The 18,522-nt window shown below is 38.5% G+C and overlaps 1 protein-coding gene across 2 annotated transcripts in view; it reads left to right on the plus strand.

Annotated features, from left to right (window-relative positions):
- LOC126259599 (ubiquitin-conjugating enzyme E2-22 kDa) overlaps positions 1–10,627 on the plus strand; it is a 102,578-nt gene extending 91,951 nt beyond the window's left edge. For both annotated transcript variants that reach the window (XM_049956508.1, XM_049956509.1), the window contains exon 5: positions 10,096–10,627. In XM_049956508.1, coding sequence (XP_049812465.1) covers positions 10,096–10,232 — 137 coding nt within the window. In that variant the 3' untranslated portion in view covers positions 10,233–10,627. The remainder of the gene's footprint in view (positions 1–10,095) is intronic.
- The last annotated feature ends 7,895 nt before the right edge of the window (positions 10,628–18,522 follow it).

An 18,522-nucleotide genomic window follows, 5' to 3' on the forward strand; every position in this document is an offset into this window, starting at 1 on the left:
TCCTTCTCTAACAAAGGACAGGTAAATACAAGGAACATGCATTATTAGTCCAGCAACAACCCACTATGGCTTAGACAGGTGGAACAACAGTGTCAATGGAGAGTTAACGTCTGGTGTGGGATGCTTGGTACCACAATTATCGGCCCTTATTTCATCAATGGAAGTCTAAACGGCATGGATGAATTCTTCCTCCTCTTCTGAATGAAGTGCTGTTAAGAACCAGACTGCTTATGCGGTTTCAACACAGTGGATGTTCACCATATAATGCCTTGCGTGCACATCATGTTCTGAATCAAAGGTATCCTACCAGATGGATTGTTAGAGGAGGAACAGTTACTTGGCCTGCTAGGTCTCCGGATTTAAATCCTCTGGACTTCTTTCTTTGGGGATGCATTAAAGACATGGTCTATCATGATATTCCAACAACTCCAGAGGACATGCAGGAATGTATCATGCTTGCTTGTAATTCTCTTCAGCTGGCAGCACTGGAAGCAGTAAATAATTCTTTCATTCAACGAGTGCACCAGTGTATCGGTGTCCGGGGTCGCCACTTTGAGCACCGTTGAATGTTCTAATCCTGGGCAGTGGTGCAGGTGAGTCAGTCAATTTTCTGTTATGTTTTTACTTGGTTTTCATTTGTTTTCTGACAACTCCAGCAAGTGGAAGAGTTTGTGATCCCGGGCTCAAAGTCAGTGTTGTGTTATGTAATTAATAATGTTGTGTTTCAGTGAATGGCACACTGTGATACATTTTTGAATAGGTCTTTAGGAGCGGAAATGAACTACTGAATAAAAAATACAGGGTGCCATTTAAAAAAGTCTTACCGCTGTTCATATCTTTATAAAAAAACAAAGCTACAACGAAGGCAACCATGCTGATTGATGTCCCCCTGACAGCTAAAGAACATTTGCTTGAAACATTTTGTAATTTGTATCTGGTCAAACAGATTTTTGGGGTGGTCAAGATAAATGGGACACCTTGTATAATGACTCGTGTATGACAAAACTTTTCCACCTAAAAATCAACATAAAAACAACATAATTATGATAGAAAATAGAATGATGTGTTACCTGAATGACGTGAGGAGCCAGTTCATGGAGCTGGTGTGTTGCACCTACTTGTACCTGTTGCACATTGCTAACTAGCTAACAAAGGCTAGACGTTACAAAGGGGAATATCTGCCCACTGTTCTTCATGTGATCAGTAATATAAATGATTAAAATTCACAAATATCATGTGTATTTTACATTTTGAAAATGTTTTAATGTAAATAGTATGAGACACTTAAAGCAACATAGTTTTAACCAATTTTTTGTGTCAATGTGTGCACATAATAATGTGGTTTCATAATGAGATGCTATTTTATTAAATTTATAAGGAATAGATTAGAGCAAATAGTATAACTTTTGGAATTGTTATGAAACCATTACATTTGTATGGTATGATTCATTATAATCATTTTTCTTTTATCATATAAGGGGGGGGGGGGGGATCAAAAAGTTTCCATTGAGGGTGTTGCTGCAGTGTATATGCAACACAGCATGACTCTTTTGTGGGCACAGAAGCACTGGCATGTAGGCAAGGGATTAGTGTGGCATTCTGTCTGTCAAACATATATGCAGTATGTGCTAAAATGTGAACTATGATGAAGTTATCACCAAATGGGTCTAAACAAGACCTATGTGCTGTTGTCCTTTTCTTGGCTTTCGAAAGTCAAATACCGGTAGACATTCATCAGAGAATGAAGAATGTGTATGGGGCAGCATACCTGTCAGAAATCACCATTGTGGAATGATGTGCCAAGTTCTGTGCTGGTCCCAATTTGACACAAGATGCTGGTCAGTCTAGGAGGCAAGCCTCATCCACTACGCTGACTCAAGTGAAAGATACTCGAGCACTCCCCCATAATCCTAATCGCACCCCATGTGATTATCACACCTTCTGTCCCTTCCTCTCTCTCTCTCTCTCTCTCTCTCTCTCTCTCTCTCTCTCTCTCTCTCTCTCTCTCTTTACTTTTTTTTTTTTTTGTTTTTTTTTTTTTTTAAAAAAGCCTTGAAGGGGCAATGATTCCTGTTAGTTGATGATGTACAGCAGACAGTTACAGACTTCTTCACAGATCAAAACATGGTATCTTCATGTTGGTATGTCTGTGGGTAGGTACTTCTTGTGAAGCAAGGAAGAAGGCTGTGATTAGACAATGTAGTGGCAGTCTTCTCCAATGCCAAGTACTGGGCATTGTACATGGTTACACTGGCTCACCAGCAAGAGAAGCTACTACTGTGGTGACGACACGAGCTTATGTGTATCTTCATAATGGCTATCGTGTCTGACCATGTGGGTCCTGTTTAACATAATTATTGCTCAAGAGAACTGGGCTTTTCATGGTAGTACCATACCAATTGCAACACTACCTAATAGTTCTTTTAAATACATGACAGATGGCAACATTTTGTTTGAATTGTTATCAGGTTTTATTGTAAGATGTTATTAAATTGTTTGACATGTTTTAATTAGTAGAGTGTCTGTCTGTACAAGTATGCAGGATATGTCTAGTCAACTGCATTATACTGAGTTTAAAGGGAGACGCGTACTGTATTGCACATCTGTGGGAGAAATAACACCTAGGTTGGCAGTGCAAGCCACATTGCGTCTCCATGGCGACAAGTGACATCCTGCACAGCATGACTTATTTATTTATTTATTTACACGTCAAGTTCCATAGGACCAAATTGAGGAGCAAATCGCCAAGGTCATGGAATGTGTCAGTACATGAAATTACAACATAAAAGTAAAAACAGATAAAAATAAAATGTTTGTGAACCCGAAAAAAGTCAATCCATAAGTTTAAGTAAACAATACAAGAAGGATCAGCTTAATTTTTCAAAAGTAACTCCTCGACAGAATAGGAGTGACCCATGAGGAAACACTTCAGTTTTGATTTGAAAGCGTGTGGATTACTGCTAAGATTTTTGAGTTTGAAAATAGATGCAGCAGTATACTGCACACCTTTCTGCACAAGAGTTAAGGAAGTCCGATCCAACTCGTGAACAGGGGTCGACAAGAGGTTCATGAACTTACACCACTTATTGCCCGAACCGCCCATTTCTGAGCCAAATATATCCTTTCAGAATGGAAAGAGTTACCCCAAAATATAATACCATACGACATAAGCGAATGAAAATAAGCAAAGTAGACTAATTTTCTTGTTGAACGAGCACTCGCTTCAGATACCGTTCTAATAGTAAAAAAGGCAGCATTAAGTCTTTGAGCAAGATCCTGAATGTGGGCTTTTCATGACAGTTTACTATCTATCTGAACACCTAGAAATCTGAACTGTTCAGTTTCACTAATTATATGCCCATTAATGTGAAATTAAAACGTCAGGTTTTGCTGAATTGTGTGTTAGAAACTCTAAAAACCGAGTCTTACTGTGATTTAGTATTAGTTTCTTTTCTACAAGCCATGAACTTAGATCATGAACTGCACTGTGCTTGGCTGCAGTGCTAGACACATAGGCAGTATCTACATCTCTGAATAGTTCATTCCAGCCCAAGGTGCTTGGAGTTGGTGGTCTTGTGTGCATGAGGTGTGCTTGTTTGTGTATATGAATGACGTGTGTGTCTCTCTTTTGCTGATGAAGGCTGTGGATGGAAGCTTTATGTAAGTGTCTTTTAATTGTGCCTGTCTGCAACTTAACATGTCTTCTTTATGGTAAGTAGCAATCTGTCTTTTTTCCTACATTGTTGATATTCTTACGTGGAGTTTCCATTGTTTGAGTAGCTTATTCATGTACACACCAGAAGGCAGTTTTTAATCTAATCTTTTAATCTTTAACTTTTAATCTTTTTAACTTTTAAAGTTTTTAAATGTAATAGTAGATTATAAGCAGTTTTACGTCATGTTTTTGTGTACATTATGACTTTTTTTGTTTAAAAACACAATATTTGTTAATGTTAAACATTAGTACTGCATATCATTTGAGATATGGTGGGTAGGGCTTCTCCTTTTTAACACCTCGCCTTTGCTAGCTAGTTAACAGTGTGTGACTGGCAACAGTAGATGCTACACAGCATCTCCATTAACTAGTTCCTCATGTAATGTGGAAAACACATTGTTCTGTTTTATATCATAATTATGTTACATTTATGTTGGTTTCTAGCAGGAAAAATGTTATCATAAATGTACTTCTCAGAGCCTGTGGTCTGATGATGGTTGTATAGAGCAAAAACAGTTGCCGAAATTGTGACCTGTACTGCTTTTTATTGTAAATTACAAGCAAATGTTACATGTCTATTTGATTAAAAGATACAGTTTGCAATCAACATCAGTGCAAGTGTGTTCTTATTAATTTAAGGAATGACTGGATACAGCCCTTGGAACAGTATAATTGTTCGTCCATCATCACTTAAAGTATCTATAAAGTTCCATAGTGCTTATGGCAGACCACATATGTCTATCATGATATCTAACTAAAAATTTATACTGCTAAAATAGTCAAGTGTGGAGTTGTCAAAAATTGAACATAGCAGAGATTCCAGTGTCTTCTTGTATGGGAGGGGCAGGGGTGGGGGCAGTTGTGCTACAATTAACATGAAAATTGATGCTGGTCAGTAGTGATAGCTATCACTAAGCAATATTGGAAATTTAATTTTGAAACATCAAACTAGTTTGCCAATTGCACAGGAGAATGGGTACAAGAGCAACAGTATTAGGGCTAGATCAGGTGCCTGGTTTATGATAAATGAGTGAGGCGGTGTAATGGTAAGAGAATGAAATTGTATACAGGAAAACTGTGGTTCAAATCCCTGACCAACCATCCGGATTTAGGTTTCCTGTGGTTTTCCTAAATTGTTTAACACACTGCAGATAGATCTTGAGTTTACTCATGTTTTGCAGGCCATCCGTTACAGACGGATCTTGAAGTAACTCATGTTTTCTACTGTGAGGTGTTTTAACTACTTTGTCTATTTAAGTGTTTACACCAATAGTCAATGCATCAAATATGATTGAATGAACGAATCTGAATTACTTTCAGAAGTTTTTGACTTGATTATTCAGATGTTTGTAGTGAGAATGAAGATCCAGATGACTATGTAAATGAATGCTTGTATGGTTCTGAAGATGATTCCATGATCATTAGTCTTTAAAGAAGCATAAGGTGGCAGTGTTTTCAACTGATTCTGGCAATACCAATGAAGGTGATTCCTTGTGAATGATTCGTTTGAAATGGCATCAGAGTCTTCCTCAGACACTGACTGTGCAAGTGCACGAGTGAGACCTGAGCACCGTCTCGAATGTGTTAAGACAAGTGCTGTGATGATTCCTTCCAAAAAGGACTGGGGCGATTTCCATGCACATCCTATCCCAAATCTGAGCTTGTGTTTCATCTCTAATGATCATGACATAATATCCTGTCTTGGATTCCATGAAAGCTTTCAAAGTCAGTGGGGAAAAAAATTCAGATTTTGCAAGTGTTACAACTTGAGTCTAAATATACCAAATAGTCCTATTGCTTTGGAGATGGCTTAAGGTGCAATCTAAGGCTAGAAAGGAAACTGTTAAGAAGACCAAAATATTTTATTGTAATGTAACTGGGTAGATAAAAAATCCACTCACCTAGCAACAACAGGAGAAAACACACAAATTTTAAGGAAATGTATGAGCTTTTGGAGCCAGTGGCTCTTTCTCCAGGCAGAAGGATTGAAGGGGAAGGAAGAGATATGAAGAAGGAAAAGGACTAGTGAGGTTAGGAAATGGGGACAGTTATGGGAAAGTCACCCAAGACCCTGAGTCAGGGGAGACTCAGTGGATGGGGCGAGAAGGAAAGGAAAGACTAATTGCTGGGGACTGCACCAGGTGAGATTTGAAAATCTGGGAACTTAAAGCTGAAAGTTAGCGTAATAATTAAGGGAGAGATTACTCACAAAACAACATGTAATCTGAAATACTTTCAGATGTTTTTTGATGATGATTATTCAGATGTTCCTAATGAGAATTAAGATCCAGATGACTGTGTGAATGTTTGTATGGTTCTGAAGATGATTTCAGTAACAGATACATCCTTAGTCCTGTAAAGAAGCTTAATTAAGGTGGCATTGTTTTCAAGTATTCTGGTACTCTTTCTTTCATTTCAAAAGGGACGCTTTCATTTCAAAAGGGTTAACACTATGACAAAATTAATCATTCATAAGACCAAAATCAACTTCATAAGAGCAGAAACCAAATTAGAAGTGCATTATACGTGTTGAGGAGGGGGAGGGTGGGGGCAATAGACCGGTCAGAAAACAAAAGACCTATGGTCCATCTTTAAAACCTCAGGTCCCTCATAAGGACTAACACCTCAATCCATAGAACTTCCTACCCCACGCATACCACACACTCACATCTTAACCCAATTGCCCTGGTCTTCCCATTGTTGCTGGCTTCAAAGCACCCACTGAATGTATATCTGCCTTATTTGGTCAACACCTGGATCCTATAGTACAGAGACTCCCATCCTATATTACACATACCGATCATTTCCTAAATCATCTGAAATCTGTGTGTGCCCCCTGCTTGTCACCATTGACACTATATCCCTCTATACCAACATCCCCCATGTACATTGTCTGTCTGCTGCAGCATCCAACTGATTCCAAATCTATGACATCCTTTCTGCTCACCTTAAACAATTTTATACTTATAAATAACCTTTTCATAGATTGCTTGAAGATAGCTTTTCTGGGATCGAAGGATGTTCAGCCCCTGTGTTGGATTAGACACATTGATGACATCCTTGCCATATGGACTCATGGTGAGGCTAAAATGAGAAAAAATTATGGACTCTATACATACATTCTCCACATTAAATTTCCTAATCCCATGCCACTTTTCTTGATATTGACCTCATCCTCACTGAGGGTCAGCTACACACTTCTGACGTGACGTTCCCTTTTATACAGTCTTGGCATTCAAGGCAAAAGTATTTGTTTAGATGCATTCTCTCTACAGTGGTACATCACCTTCCCACTTCAGCCTTCAATTGACATACTTACCCACCGGTCTAGTTTAAAAACAGATTTCCCGGGCCATCACATCCAATCCTGGTACTGCTGATCCTTCCAAAAAACAACTTAGGAGGAGTATACCTCTTGTCGTTCAGTGCTATCCTATTATGGAATGTATTTATCAGCTACTTTGACGAGGCTATGACTTCCTAAAATCATGCCCTGGAATGAGGTCCATTCTTTCTGACATTTTGCCCACCACACCTAGAATAAAATGTCAAATCAAAAACACTTTCAGCTGTCTGTATTTCCAATTTTATTTTATTTTTGTTGCCAGTTTCAGCATTACACTATGCCATCTTGAGGCCCGTGATTGGTGTGTGGGAAGAATCCCACCTCTTTACAATCGAAATACGGGCCAGCATATAGTCACTGGTATCTGTAGATTTCTTTTTAACAACACTGTCCCTGTGTTCATCAACTGCAGACTGTGCAATTGATGAACGAAGGGATGGCATTTTTAAAAAGAATTGTACAAAAGGTGGGATTCTTCCTACATGTCACTCAGGGGACTTGAAGATTGTATAGTGTGGAAACTGGTAGCAAATCTAAAATAAAATTGGAAGTATAGACTGCTGAAGGTGTTTTTGATTTGACACTGTATACTGAACAGCCAAGGTCCCGTAACCATCCTGTATGAAGAAGGATTTAATGCCTAGAATAACTTTGTCTCCCCAATATCTGCAATATCACCGAGCGAGGTGGCGCAGTGGTTAGACACTGGACACGCATTCGGGAGGACGATGGTTCAATCCCGTGTCCGACCATTCTGATTTAGGTTTTCCGTGATTTCCCTAAATCGCTCCAGGCAAATGCCGGGATGGTTCCTTTCAAAGGGCACGGCCGACTTCCTTCCCCGTCCTTCTCTAACCCGATGAGACCGATGACCTCGCTGTCTGGTCTCCTTCCCCAAAACAACCAACCAATCTGCAATATCCTGGTCAGACCCTATGTTCCTTCTGCATCCATTTCCCTACCCTGTGGCTCCTACATGTGTGTCTGTCTACACTGTAAGACTTGACTATGCACCCTCCTACCACTACCTACACCAGCGCTGTAACTGGTAAAAACATGTACTGTCAAAGGGAGAGCCACTTGTGGAATGACACATTGTGTACCAGCTGTTACATAAACACTGTTTGGCGTTCTATGTTGTGACTATTACCAAGTTATCAGTTAGGATGAATGGGCATAGACAGAAGGTGTATACTGGCAACACCCATTATCTTGTTGCTCTACAACATGGCAGGTGAGACCATGCTGCCTGTTTCATAATACTTGCCATCTGGATTCTTCCGTCTGACAAGAGTCTCTCAGAACTCCACATGCGGGAACTGGCATTGCAACATGTGCTTGATTCTCGCCACCCAACTAGCTTTCATTTACGTTAATTTCTGTGGTCTCAGGATTTCTTCTCTGCAACTATTACTTTCTTCACTCGCTTTTTGCTTTTTACATATCTTTATTTTGTGATCTATTCCCCCCACCCACCTCTACCATGTATAATGCACATAGCTTTCTGCTTGTGTCAACTCTTGCATGCTGTTTTGTCAGTGATCTATTTCTTGCTTATTCCCCTATTTTCAACTTTTAAATTCTCAGGTTTTTAAATCTCATCCAGTGCAATCACCAACAATTGTTCTTACCTTCTCATTCCATCCTGTAAGTATCCATGACCCGGTGTTCTGGATAAATTTTCCGTAGCTCTCCCCCATTTTCCCAATTCTCACCAGTCCTTTTACTTCATCCCTCTTCCTTTGCCTTCAGCCCTTCTGCCAGGAGGAGGACTGGCTCAAAAAGCTTGCACATTTTCTTAAAAATTATGCGTTTTTCCCTGCCATCACTTGGTGAGTAGATTTCTTTTATTTGCCCAATTAAATTATATTTTCAAAATATTTTTTGGCAGTTATGTCATAGGAGTGAATTACCAGAACTAATACAAAGCTCGGTGGGTTGTTTTTTGGCTAAGTGCCTTGCTCAGCCTTGCCATTTGTGATTTGGGAAAGAAAATTGGCATGAACATTAGGTAAACATTTGAGACTGCTACTAACACTGAAGATGCTAGTTTTTAAACCATACAAATAGCCCTTGCCTGGATGAAGCATGCTGTAGAATGTGTTAAAGTAATGTTTGGGTAATTATTTGGGAAGGGATGCGACTGATGTGTTGCCACTGACCTGGTTACATCATGTGTACCATGGTCAGCACATGATTAGTGGTGCTTTTGTGGCATATTACGACAGACACTCATTTGCTTAAAGCAATATCCAGCAGATCCCATTATTTTCCCATATTTTCACTAGCTCTATGCTGCTGAAAGCCAGAGCTCTAAAAGAAATGTAGTTCAGGTTGAAAGAAATGGTATCAAAGCAAAATACTGCAACTTGAACAGGGCCAAGGTTTTGGAAAAAGTTACATTTAATAATTTATATCAAAATGTTGTTAGGCTTATAAATACAAATATTGAAATAGTGATATAAATACAGAAAATGAAAGGACTAGTGGAATATCAGCAGATATTTCAATATCACAAAAATTATGTAAATCAAATATTCATATTGTCTGCTTCATAAATCTTGTCTCACTTTTCTTCATGTCATGTATAACTAAATATTATATCCAAGTTACTATGCCTGATTATGGTATTCAGTATTTTTGTTTTATTATCTAAACTTAATTGTCATTGTAGTACAGGAAGTGCAGTGTCTACGAATAAAAAATATTCTGAATATGATATCAGTTTCCACAAAGTGCCGAGCGTTATAAAAACTGTGTTAAATTAGTCAAATTAAGTATCTGAAGTGAAGTGTAGCCATTGCACATATTGTTCGATATCATCAAGGAGAATAATTTAGGACAGTTATTAAAAATTTAATTCTAAAGTTTGATGTAATAATTAATCCTGTTTGGCAAGATCAGATAGCTAAATAGGAAGTCATAAACTCAAGAAGAGTTGAAAAGTGGGTGCAGTGGTAGATGCAGTGCAAAATATGTCTATGAAAATTTTCATTTTGTAAAACTTTTGATTTTTAATCTATTGTTTTGCTAGGTCCTCACAGGAATTCAGATTTTGACTTGAAAATACGACGGCTTACGGATATGGGAATAGAAGATCATCAAGCACGAGTAGCCTTATCGTCATACAACTGGGATCTGGAGAGAGCCACAGAACAGCTCTTCAGTTAGTTAACAGTGTCAGCTGTGAAATGACGAGAATTAACTGATGTGAAATAGCTATATTCATATTGTCACCTCTTTGGAATCCATCCTTAAGTGCAGTTATGCGAGTCATGTTATGAAACGGAACATTGTCACATGGCAGTCAAGTAGTTTACTAATGTATGTATACTGTGAAAATGGATGGACGGTATGTGAAATGTAAATACGAATATAATACCTTACATGTATGCAAGTTGTCATTTTTAAGTTTTCTTTTTGTTTTGGAATTTGTACACTAAATAAACTGAATTAAGTAACACTATAACAACAATCTGTTAGCTAATGTCAGTTGTGATGCGCACATGCGTGTGCCCACACACACACACACACACACACACACACACACACACACACACACACACTGAAGTTTTTATTTTGCTGTAATGTAAAGAATAAAATAGGTATTTCCAGTTGCAGCACATGTAGTTGTTGAGTAAGAAATTAAACCTTGGAAGACCATAGTCTCAGAAATTATTATAATTTTGTTCCATAAGAAAAAAACTCCTGGAAATTTGTTACGAAACTGTTGTTACTGCCGATGATAGTGCTACACGTAAAAAAGTAAAGATGTTTATGCTGTAAGCAATAGCCATGAATATTCTCATTTTTTTAAAGAGTCAGAAAATGATAAGATTCACAAATATTAAAATGATTGTATTGTTTTACTGTATATATACACACACGCAACTCTAATTTGCTATTTCTGCCTCATTTTATTGTAACAAGAACATTCCATACCAGTGATTACACAGTTTAAGTTCATTTGTTAAGTTAAACATATAACTTCTGCTGTTCTTGGCTGCTGTTCTTGTTTATTATATAAAACTCTGTTTCCTGTCTTTTTGTATAGAGCACATTTTATTTACCTTTTTTCTCTCGCAGCCCTGAATGCTTTCCCATATCCGATAACCAGTTTCTTAACATAACACTAAACAGTATTCCTAATGTTGCCCACCTGGTTGCATAAACAGTAACAAATGAGAGTTCTCACATTGTCGGAAATTAATCAGGTGTGAAAACAGAAGTCTAATGAATATCAAAATAAAATGTAACAATGAAAATAGTAAGGAAACGTGTAACCTACAGAATGAGGAAATCTTACTCTGAAAAGGAATATTGTTGCTTGAAACTTTAAGCCATCATCACAATTGTACTGCTACCTGTAATTGAGAGTATGAACCAACTTGACTATGATACACGCATCTATTGTTTTTTGAGAGTATTTTGCAACTTTTTAGTGTTCATAAAAAGTAGAACTATAGCCAAGGGTGGACTGAAAGCTTTCCATTCCACATGCTTGTATATTGGTTGTAGGTTGTACCTGTTACTTAACTTTTAATTAATAATACAGGAGAAAAACACGAGTACTCATTTTCTCTCTCGTATCAAAAACCATATAGGCTATGGTGGCAATAAACTAAACTGAAAGAACAAATTATGCAATTTGTCCATCCCCTGAAGATTGAGCACAGGCTCTGAAACACATGAAAAGTAAAAAAACAGCTCAATTACGGTTGTTTTATTCTCGTGCCTGGTAAGCTTAAGGTGTGGCAACGTTCTTTCATATACGATGTGCTCCTTATGAACAGACACTGCCATCTTTGAGAATGTTTGTTTGTCCAGTTCACTTAACTATGTTATTCCCAGACATAATAAGTTGTGCATTTGATAGCACATAAAGCTTTAAGTGGCCTTCAAAGATGACACACTGACAAACACTCGTCTCTGTCTATAATTTTCAGTAATGTGCTTGATGGCTGATAGAAACTACATACCAGTTTCAGATCTAATAGTTGGCAGTGAAGAAAGTATAAGTGGTGTATAAAGAACATGAGCGATAAAGATGAGTTAAACAGGTGTGCCTCATTCTTCTATACGTGCAGGAAGTCACCGATTGTGTGTGGAGTATTTTTTTGCCAACAGTGCATTAAACTTTCTTTAATTGTAGAAATGAACATAGAGACATGTTGTTCTTCCATAGATTTTTCTGCGCACATGTAAAGTTTGTGATATCGGCTGTGTGTGTGAATTAGCCTTCATCAGTAGGACGGAGCAGCCTGTTGGCATGCAGCGGAGAGCACAAATTTCACGAATGTCTCTGGCTACATAATAAAATTGGTGGTGGCAAAACAAATGCAGTAAACATATATAGTTCAAGGAGGCTTGCATGCTGGCTAGACAGTCAGTTAAATAAGATACAAGAAGTGATTGAGATAGATGAGCAACCTGCCAGCATAAACAGTGGTGAAAGCAAACAAGCTTCCACTGCCTTCTTGGCTGCTATAAGTAGGTAGTGTATGGACAGACAGTGCTTGTGAGGCTGTGCTGAATTTATGGCTGTAAACTCACAGAAGGCTTAAAATTATGTGACCAATCATAACAGCCACTGGATGTAGCAGTAGCACCACCACATCACAAAAAGCAACTCACTTGCAAATGCTCAGTCAGCCAATACAACCTGTCACAAATTAAAAACAATAAAAAACATCAACTACCATTATCTTTACATCCAGTCATATGGAAAATTTTATTACATACTGTTACACCTTTTTGGTTAAGGAGAGAAATTGGTTTAATTTGCATTACTCCATTAGTATTACATAACCTGATGAAGGCTACTTACAGTAGTGACTGAAATGTTGTTAGTTCAGAATTTTACAATATGATGCACTCAACAACCTATAAGAATTGTATTAAAACTTGATTGTATTGTTGAATAGTGATACTGTGCCAAAACTGAGTAGGATGTTGGGAAAAGTTTACCTAGTAAGGTAAACTAGCATCACAGCCAGAGTGGTATCTGAAACATGCCTAGAGAGAGAGAGAATATGCTCTTGTGTTATTAAAAGTGGAGCACTGTCACTCACTAAATGTCTAGAACAATTTAATGCTGATTGGCACTTGTGTTCAACAATTCCTCTTTCACTGTGCCAGCATTCGTTTTCGGTGTATGAATTTATATCTTTTCTAAATAAATCCTTTTAGAGTTTTGATGCTTCATTTTCTCATGAAACACACATGAATATGCTCTCTTTCCAACTATGTTTTGTTATTCACATGTTGTAGCTCATTTAATGTGTTACTTTTTAAAAACGAGAGTTGTTGGTAGAATAATCTTTCTTAGTCCTTCTGTGCTAACCTGGAACACAAATCTTGCTTGACAAAAGGCATGTAGTTTTGCCAACAGTTAATATTTCTTTGTAGCATTCTGGAAGTGCTGCCTAATAGCACATTTATCCATGAATTCCACTTCCCTCCGTATTAATTCCCTATCATTAGATGCAAACCATTGACTTACTGAACATTTTGTAAGTGTTTTCTACTCTTTTTCTCTTTCTTATTGTCACTAAATTCAGTGAAATTAACAACTGTCCACCATGCCTAAGAAATATGTCTGTTGTCTATTTTCCATGCGTGCTGTGCAGAGGTGAGCTAAAATGTAGCAGTACCTAGTTGTCACAGGATCAAGTTAATCCTGCTATAGCTGGGATCTGAGTGCGCTTTGTGAGGCAATACCTCTGACTTTAATTGCAATACAGATGTTAGTTTGATTCTATATATGATATTATTCTTTTGTTACAATACAAGAGAAGGAAAGTTGCTACTTACCATATAGTGGAGATGCTGAGCCGCGATAGGCACAATAAAAAGATTCACATAATCATAGCTTTCGGCCATTAAGGCCTTTGTCAGCAGTAGACACACAAACACCAGCAGTAGTCACACATACACACACACACACACACACTCATGCAAGTGCAACTTGCACACACATCTGCAGTCTCAGAGAGCTGAAACTACACTGCCACTTCTGTTATAAACTTAATCCAAAACTTTCAGTTAATCATCTGGAAAAAAAATTGCACTATTGGTAGGCTATCATTATATCTTTTTATTCAAGAATTTCATCATTTATAGGCCTTCATAGCTGGACTGTTGTACATTATTCTTCCTTTTCTCCACAAAACTTGTTGCAATAATCTATGAATCACTAACAAGGTTAAATTTGGTTTTTAATGTTAACGTTGTTCCAATGTACAAAATGTTCTTAGTTTTTGATGATGCCTGATGTTAACGTTGTTCCAGTGTACCAAATGTTCTTAGTTTTTGATGATGCCTGCTGTTGTCTGTAGTCTTTTTCAAATTTGGTGTTGTCTCTTATAGTGAGATATGGTATCATTTAACTTAAACCTTGAGCAGTGCACCAACCAGACACAAAGTTGTACTGTTCAGCTCCACTGTTGTACAATTGTGAGCCCATGCCTATTCCTTCATTATTGCTTCAGCTTACACGTGATATGCTGTGTTGTCATACATATAAGTAAGCTGCAGTAATATAAAATAAACAGTGAGCTCGGTGAGAAAAAATTTACAACCCACGCAACAAAATGCTCTAGATTCTGAGCTAACAGCATGATCCCACAGTGAGGCAGTTGTTTATGAGGTAATTAGTAATTGAATAAGCCTTTGGCTGGAATCTGATGCAGCTGTGCGGTTTAACGCTTCAAGTGGCTCAGTATCATGTGGTAACAGTTGCATGCAGTAGCAGAGTGATATAATGACAGTTTATTTTCTTATTGTTTAATTAAACAGTGATTTGGCTCATAAAGTTTATTTTATCATTGTTAAAGTAAAAGAATTTTAAACCGCGATTTTTCTCATACATGGTACCTTGGTAACATACAGTTATTGTTTACATGTGTACAAAGTATACTGTGCATATGCTCGTGATAACAAAAATCAGCGCACCTGCTTGAGGGTTAAAGATTAAGCCAGATCCAAAGTGATTATAATTAAATTTCCAGTTCAAAATGCTGCAAAATGTTTATTTCAAAAACATATATATTTAATTATTGCCATCCTCAATATACTCTCCTCTTCTATCCCTACAATGCTCCATGTGAATTTTCCATTGATGGAAACAGTGCTGGAAGTCTTCCTCTGTGAGCTCTATGATGACGCATGACGCTTTTTTTCTTCCACTGCTGCAGTGGATTGAAAGCTTGTTCCTTTTAATGCAGATTTGACTTTGGGGAATAGATAAGTCACGTGGTGCTAGGTCAGGTATTCTTCAATTATCTGTTAATGGTTAGGGCATAATAGTACTTTGTGCCCACATCAACGTGTAATGTGAGGGATGGTTAAAAAACAGAATAATCAGGTCATTAGAGACAGCCACAAGCTTGCAGTACAGAAGTATGGGCAAAATATAGGCCATTGTTAAATGTACTCTATAACTATTTGCCTGAAGTAATTTAGGAGCAACAGAGGAAAACCTATATCTGGATGGCTGTATTGGGATGACAGCTAGTTTCTAGTCACTGCTAGTTTCTAGTCACTGCCCTTATTATGTTCACTGTGACACATATGATTACAGCCACAGGTAACAATTTTTTCAAGCACTGCATTTGGTGTTATTTGACATGTGGAATCTATTACAGTACTTCAGAACTATAAAGTTAACATTCTGGTTTGAGGATGTAGTGTGTATACTACATTGGGCTGGTAACTGTGCACTTCAACTTCCTTTAATTAATTATTAACTACCCTTTTCCCCTTAGCTTCACCCACATATGTTTTCAACATACATATTGAACTCGTCTCTGCTTTACCCTCTCTGTGTCCACCCCTCATCCTCCCATGTCTATCTGTGTATCTCCTCCCCCCTCCATCTTCTTCACGCCCCCTCCCCCTTTGTCCATTTTTCCCAGCCACTCTTCTTTTTCCATCTGCTCACTACCCCTCTACACCCTCCACCTGCTCATGCATCTCCTCCCCCCCCTCCCCCTCCTCCTCCTCACTCTGTCTATCTAAACCTGTCTCTAGCCATACTCATTGGCATATATAGCCCCTGCAGTACAGTTAAGTAAAGCAGGTCAATACTTCTACTACAAAATGCCTGTCATGCAGGGCAGGCTACGCATTAAATCATTTATTTGCCCCTCACCTACAGACTGCCATGCAAAGCAGGTCAGTAAAGCAGGCAATACTACTCCAACACAACATGCTTGTCATGCTGGGCAGCCTACATGCCAGAGCCCGGAAAACTGGTTCTTGCCCCTGACATGGGCTGCTCTGCAGAGCATGTTGATATGGCAGGACAACACTGTTCCTACACTTGCCCGTCATTCAGTGCAGTCTATATGCCAGGGGTGGACAAAACACTTTTTTTCTGCCTTATCTCCTTCCCTTTTCCTTATCGGTCTAGGAGGTTATAAACCCCACACGCTAATGCTCTTGAGGCCTGCTGTTTCTGTTGTGTCAAATTTGGTTACCATCAGTTGAGGGGTTTGGGAGGAGATCCTGGACACACACACACACACACACACACACACACACACACACACACACACCTCTGACAATAAAGTTCGGTGAATGAAAAAATCAGAACAGTCGACCAGGCAACACTGGCGACTCACAACACTGCACCTGCGTAGCAGCTGGTGTTCACAATGTGCACCGATGGTAGTTTAGTTGAGCATCGTGCATGTTCAGTGTTAGACCTGTTGGATGAAGTACTTGTTTAGTGCGTTGGTTCTGAACTGAGAGCAGGACAATGAACGAGCAAACGATCAATTTAAAGTTTTGTTTGAAGAAATCCAGGCATTGCTGGTACATGTTTATGGGGATCAAGCACTGTCCGTGAAGTGTGTGTGTGAGTGGTTAACCCATTTTCAAGGAGGCCGCAAAAGTGTTTCTGATAATCCCTGTAGCGGACGACGGCAACCACCGTCAGTGATGAAAATATCCAGAAAGTGAGGACATTAATCATGAACGACCATCGATTAATTGTGGGCACGATAGTGGATGAACTGTGAATCTGAGTGACAAATCCTTACCAAGAAGTTAGGGAAGAGGAAAATGTGTTGTCGTCTTGTGCCACATCACTTGATAGATGATCAGAAGCAGACATGTTTAGAGGCATCGCAGGAGTTTCTTGGAATGGTGGGCAGGATTTTGTCGGAATGGTGGATGTGGCACCAAATTTCTTGAACCATATTGTCACGGAGGATGAAACCTGGTATCTCCGGTACTATCCCGAAACGAAATGGCAAAGCATGGAATGGCATTCTCTGACATCACCTCATCGGGAAAATGTCAGAGCCGAAAAATCATGCATCAATGCGATGTTCATCACCTTTTTTGATAGTCAAGGCATTATCCACCAGGAATTTCTATCTGTGGGAACGACGTTGAACGCTGCATGGTACGTTGAAATTTTTACCCATTTCATGCAAAGTCTATGCAGGGTTCGGCCCCAGTACACACAACAAGGTTCCTGGTTTTTTGTTCACGACAATGCTCGCCCACACACAGCCAATATTGTCAAACAGTTCTTGGCAACAAAGGGGGTGGTGCAGCTGGAACATCCACCACACTCACCAGATCTCAATCCTCCAGATTTCTTTCTATTCCCTCGACTCAGATTCGCTTTGAAAGGAAAGAGATTTGGCGATGTTCCTGACATCCAACGAAACATGATGCGGTTTTTGAACACCATCCCAGAGGAAGACTTAGTGCAAAGTTTCCAGGAAATATATCACAAAACTCAGCAGTGTATAGTTATGGGAGGTGGCTATTGTGAAGGACAGTAAGGTAACTGAAGCTCATAGTTCATCTGTGTTAATGTTACAGGACTATTCACTGAACTTTGTTGCCAGAGGTGTGTGTGTGTGTGTGTGTGTGTGTGTGTGTGTGTGTGTGTGTGTGTGTTTTTTATACATCAGATTGCATGCAAGACACTTAATGCTGCAACTGCAGGAAGTGTAATTTATTTAGTGGGTGCCGGTTTTATTAAATGATGGATCTTTGATGGCTTAATAGATATCAAATAATTTTAAATTAGCTGTTGATCTGTCATTCTGGTAATCCTGATGTAATGAATAACTATGATGTCATAATTAACTAGGTAATGACTCAGAGATAATTGTTACCTTCAAGTAGATGCAGGTTGTTATTTGAATTTAGTGCTCACGTCATGTTCTGTATAGTTAATTATAGTACTTCTCACTTTCGGACAATCTCTGCCTCCAATTTTTTCACAAACATTAAAATATTCAGTATTAATTTCCAGCAGTTGTAAGATTTTACTACCAGAGATAACAAACTTTCACTTTATTGCCATAATTCCAGTTTTGGTTCTAAACCAATATTAACAACTCCTTGATGTGTCTTCTAGTTATGTAATTTTTTCAAAATCTTTTTTCATGTAATTTCAAAAGGGCAGAACTATATACAACCTGCTGCCGTATCATGA

Source organism: Schistocerca nitens, chromosome 5 (assembly GCF_023898315.1).
Source record: "Schistocerca nitens isolate TAMUIC-IGC-003100 chromosome 5, iqSchNite1.1, whole genome shotgun sequence".
Taxonomy (NCBI): Eukaryota; Metazoa; Arthropoda; class Insecta; order Orthoptera; family Acrididae; genus Schistocerca; species Schistocerca nitens.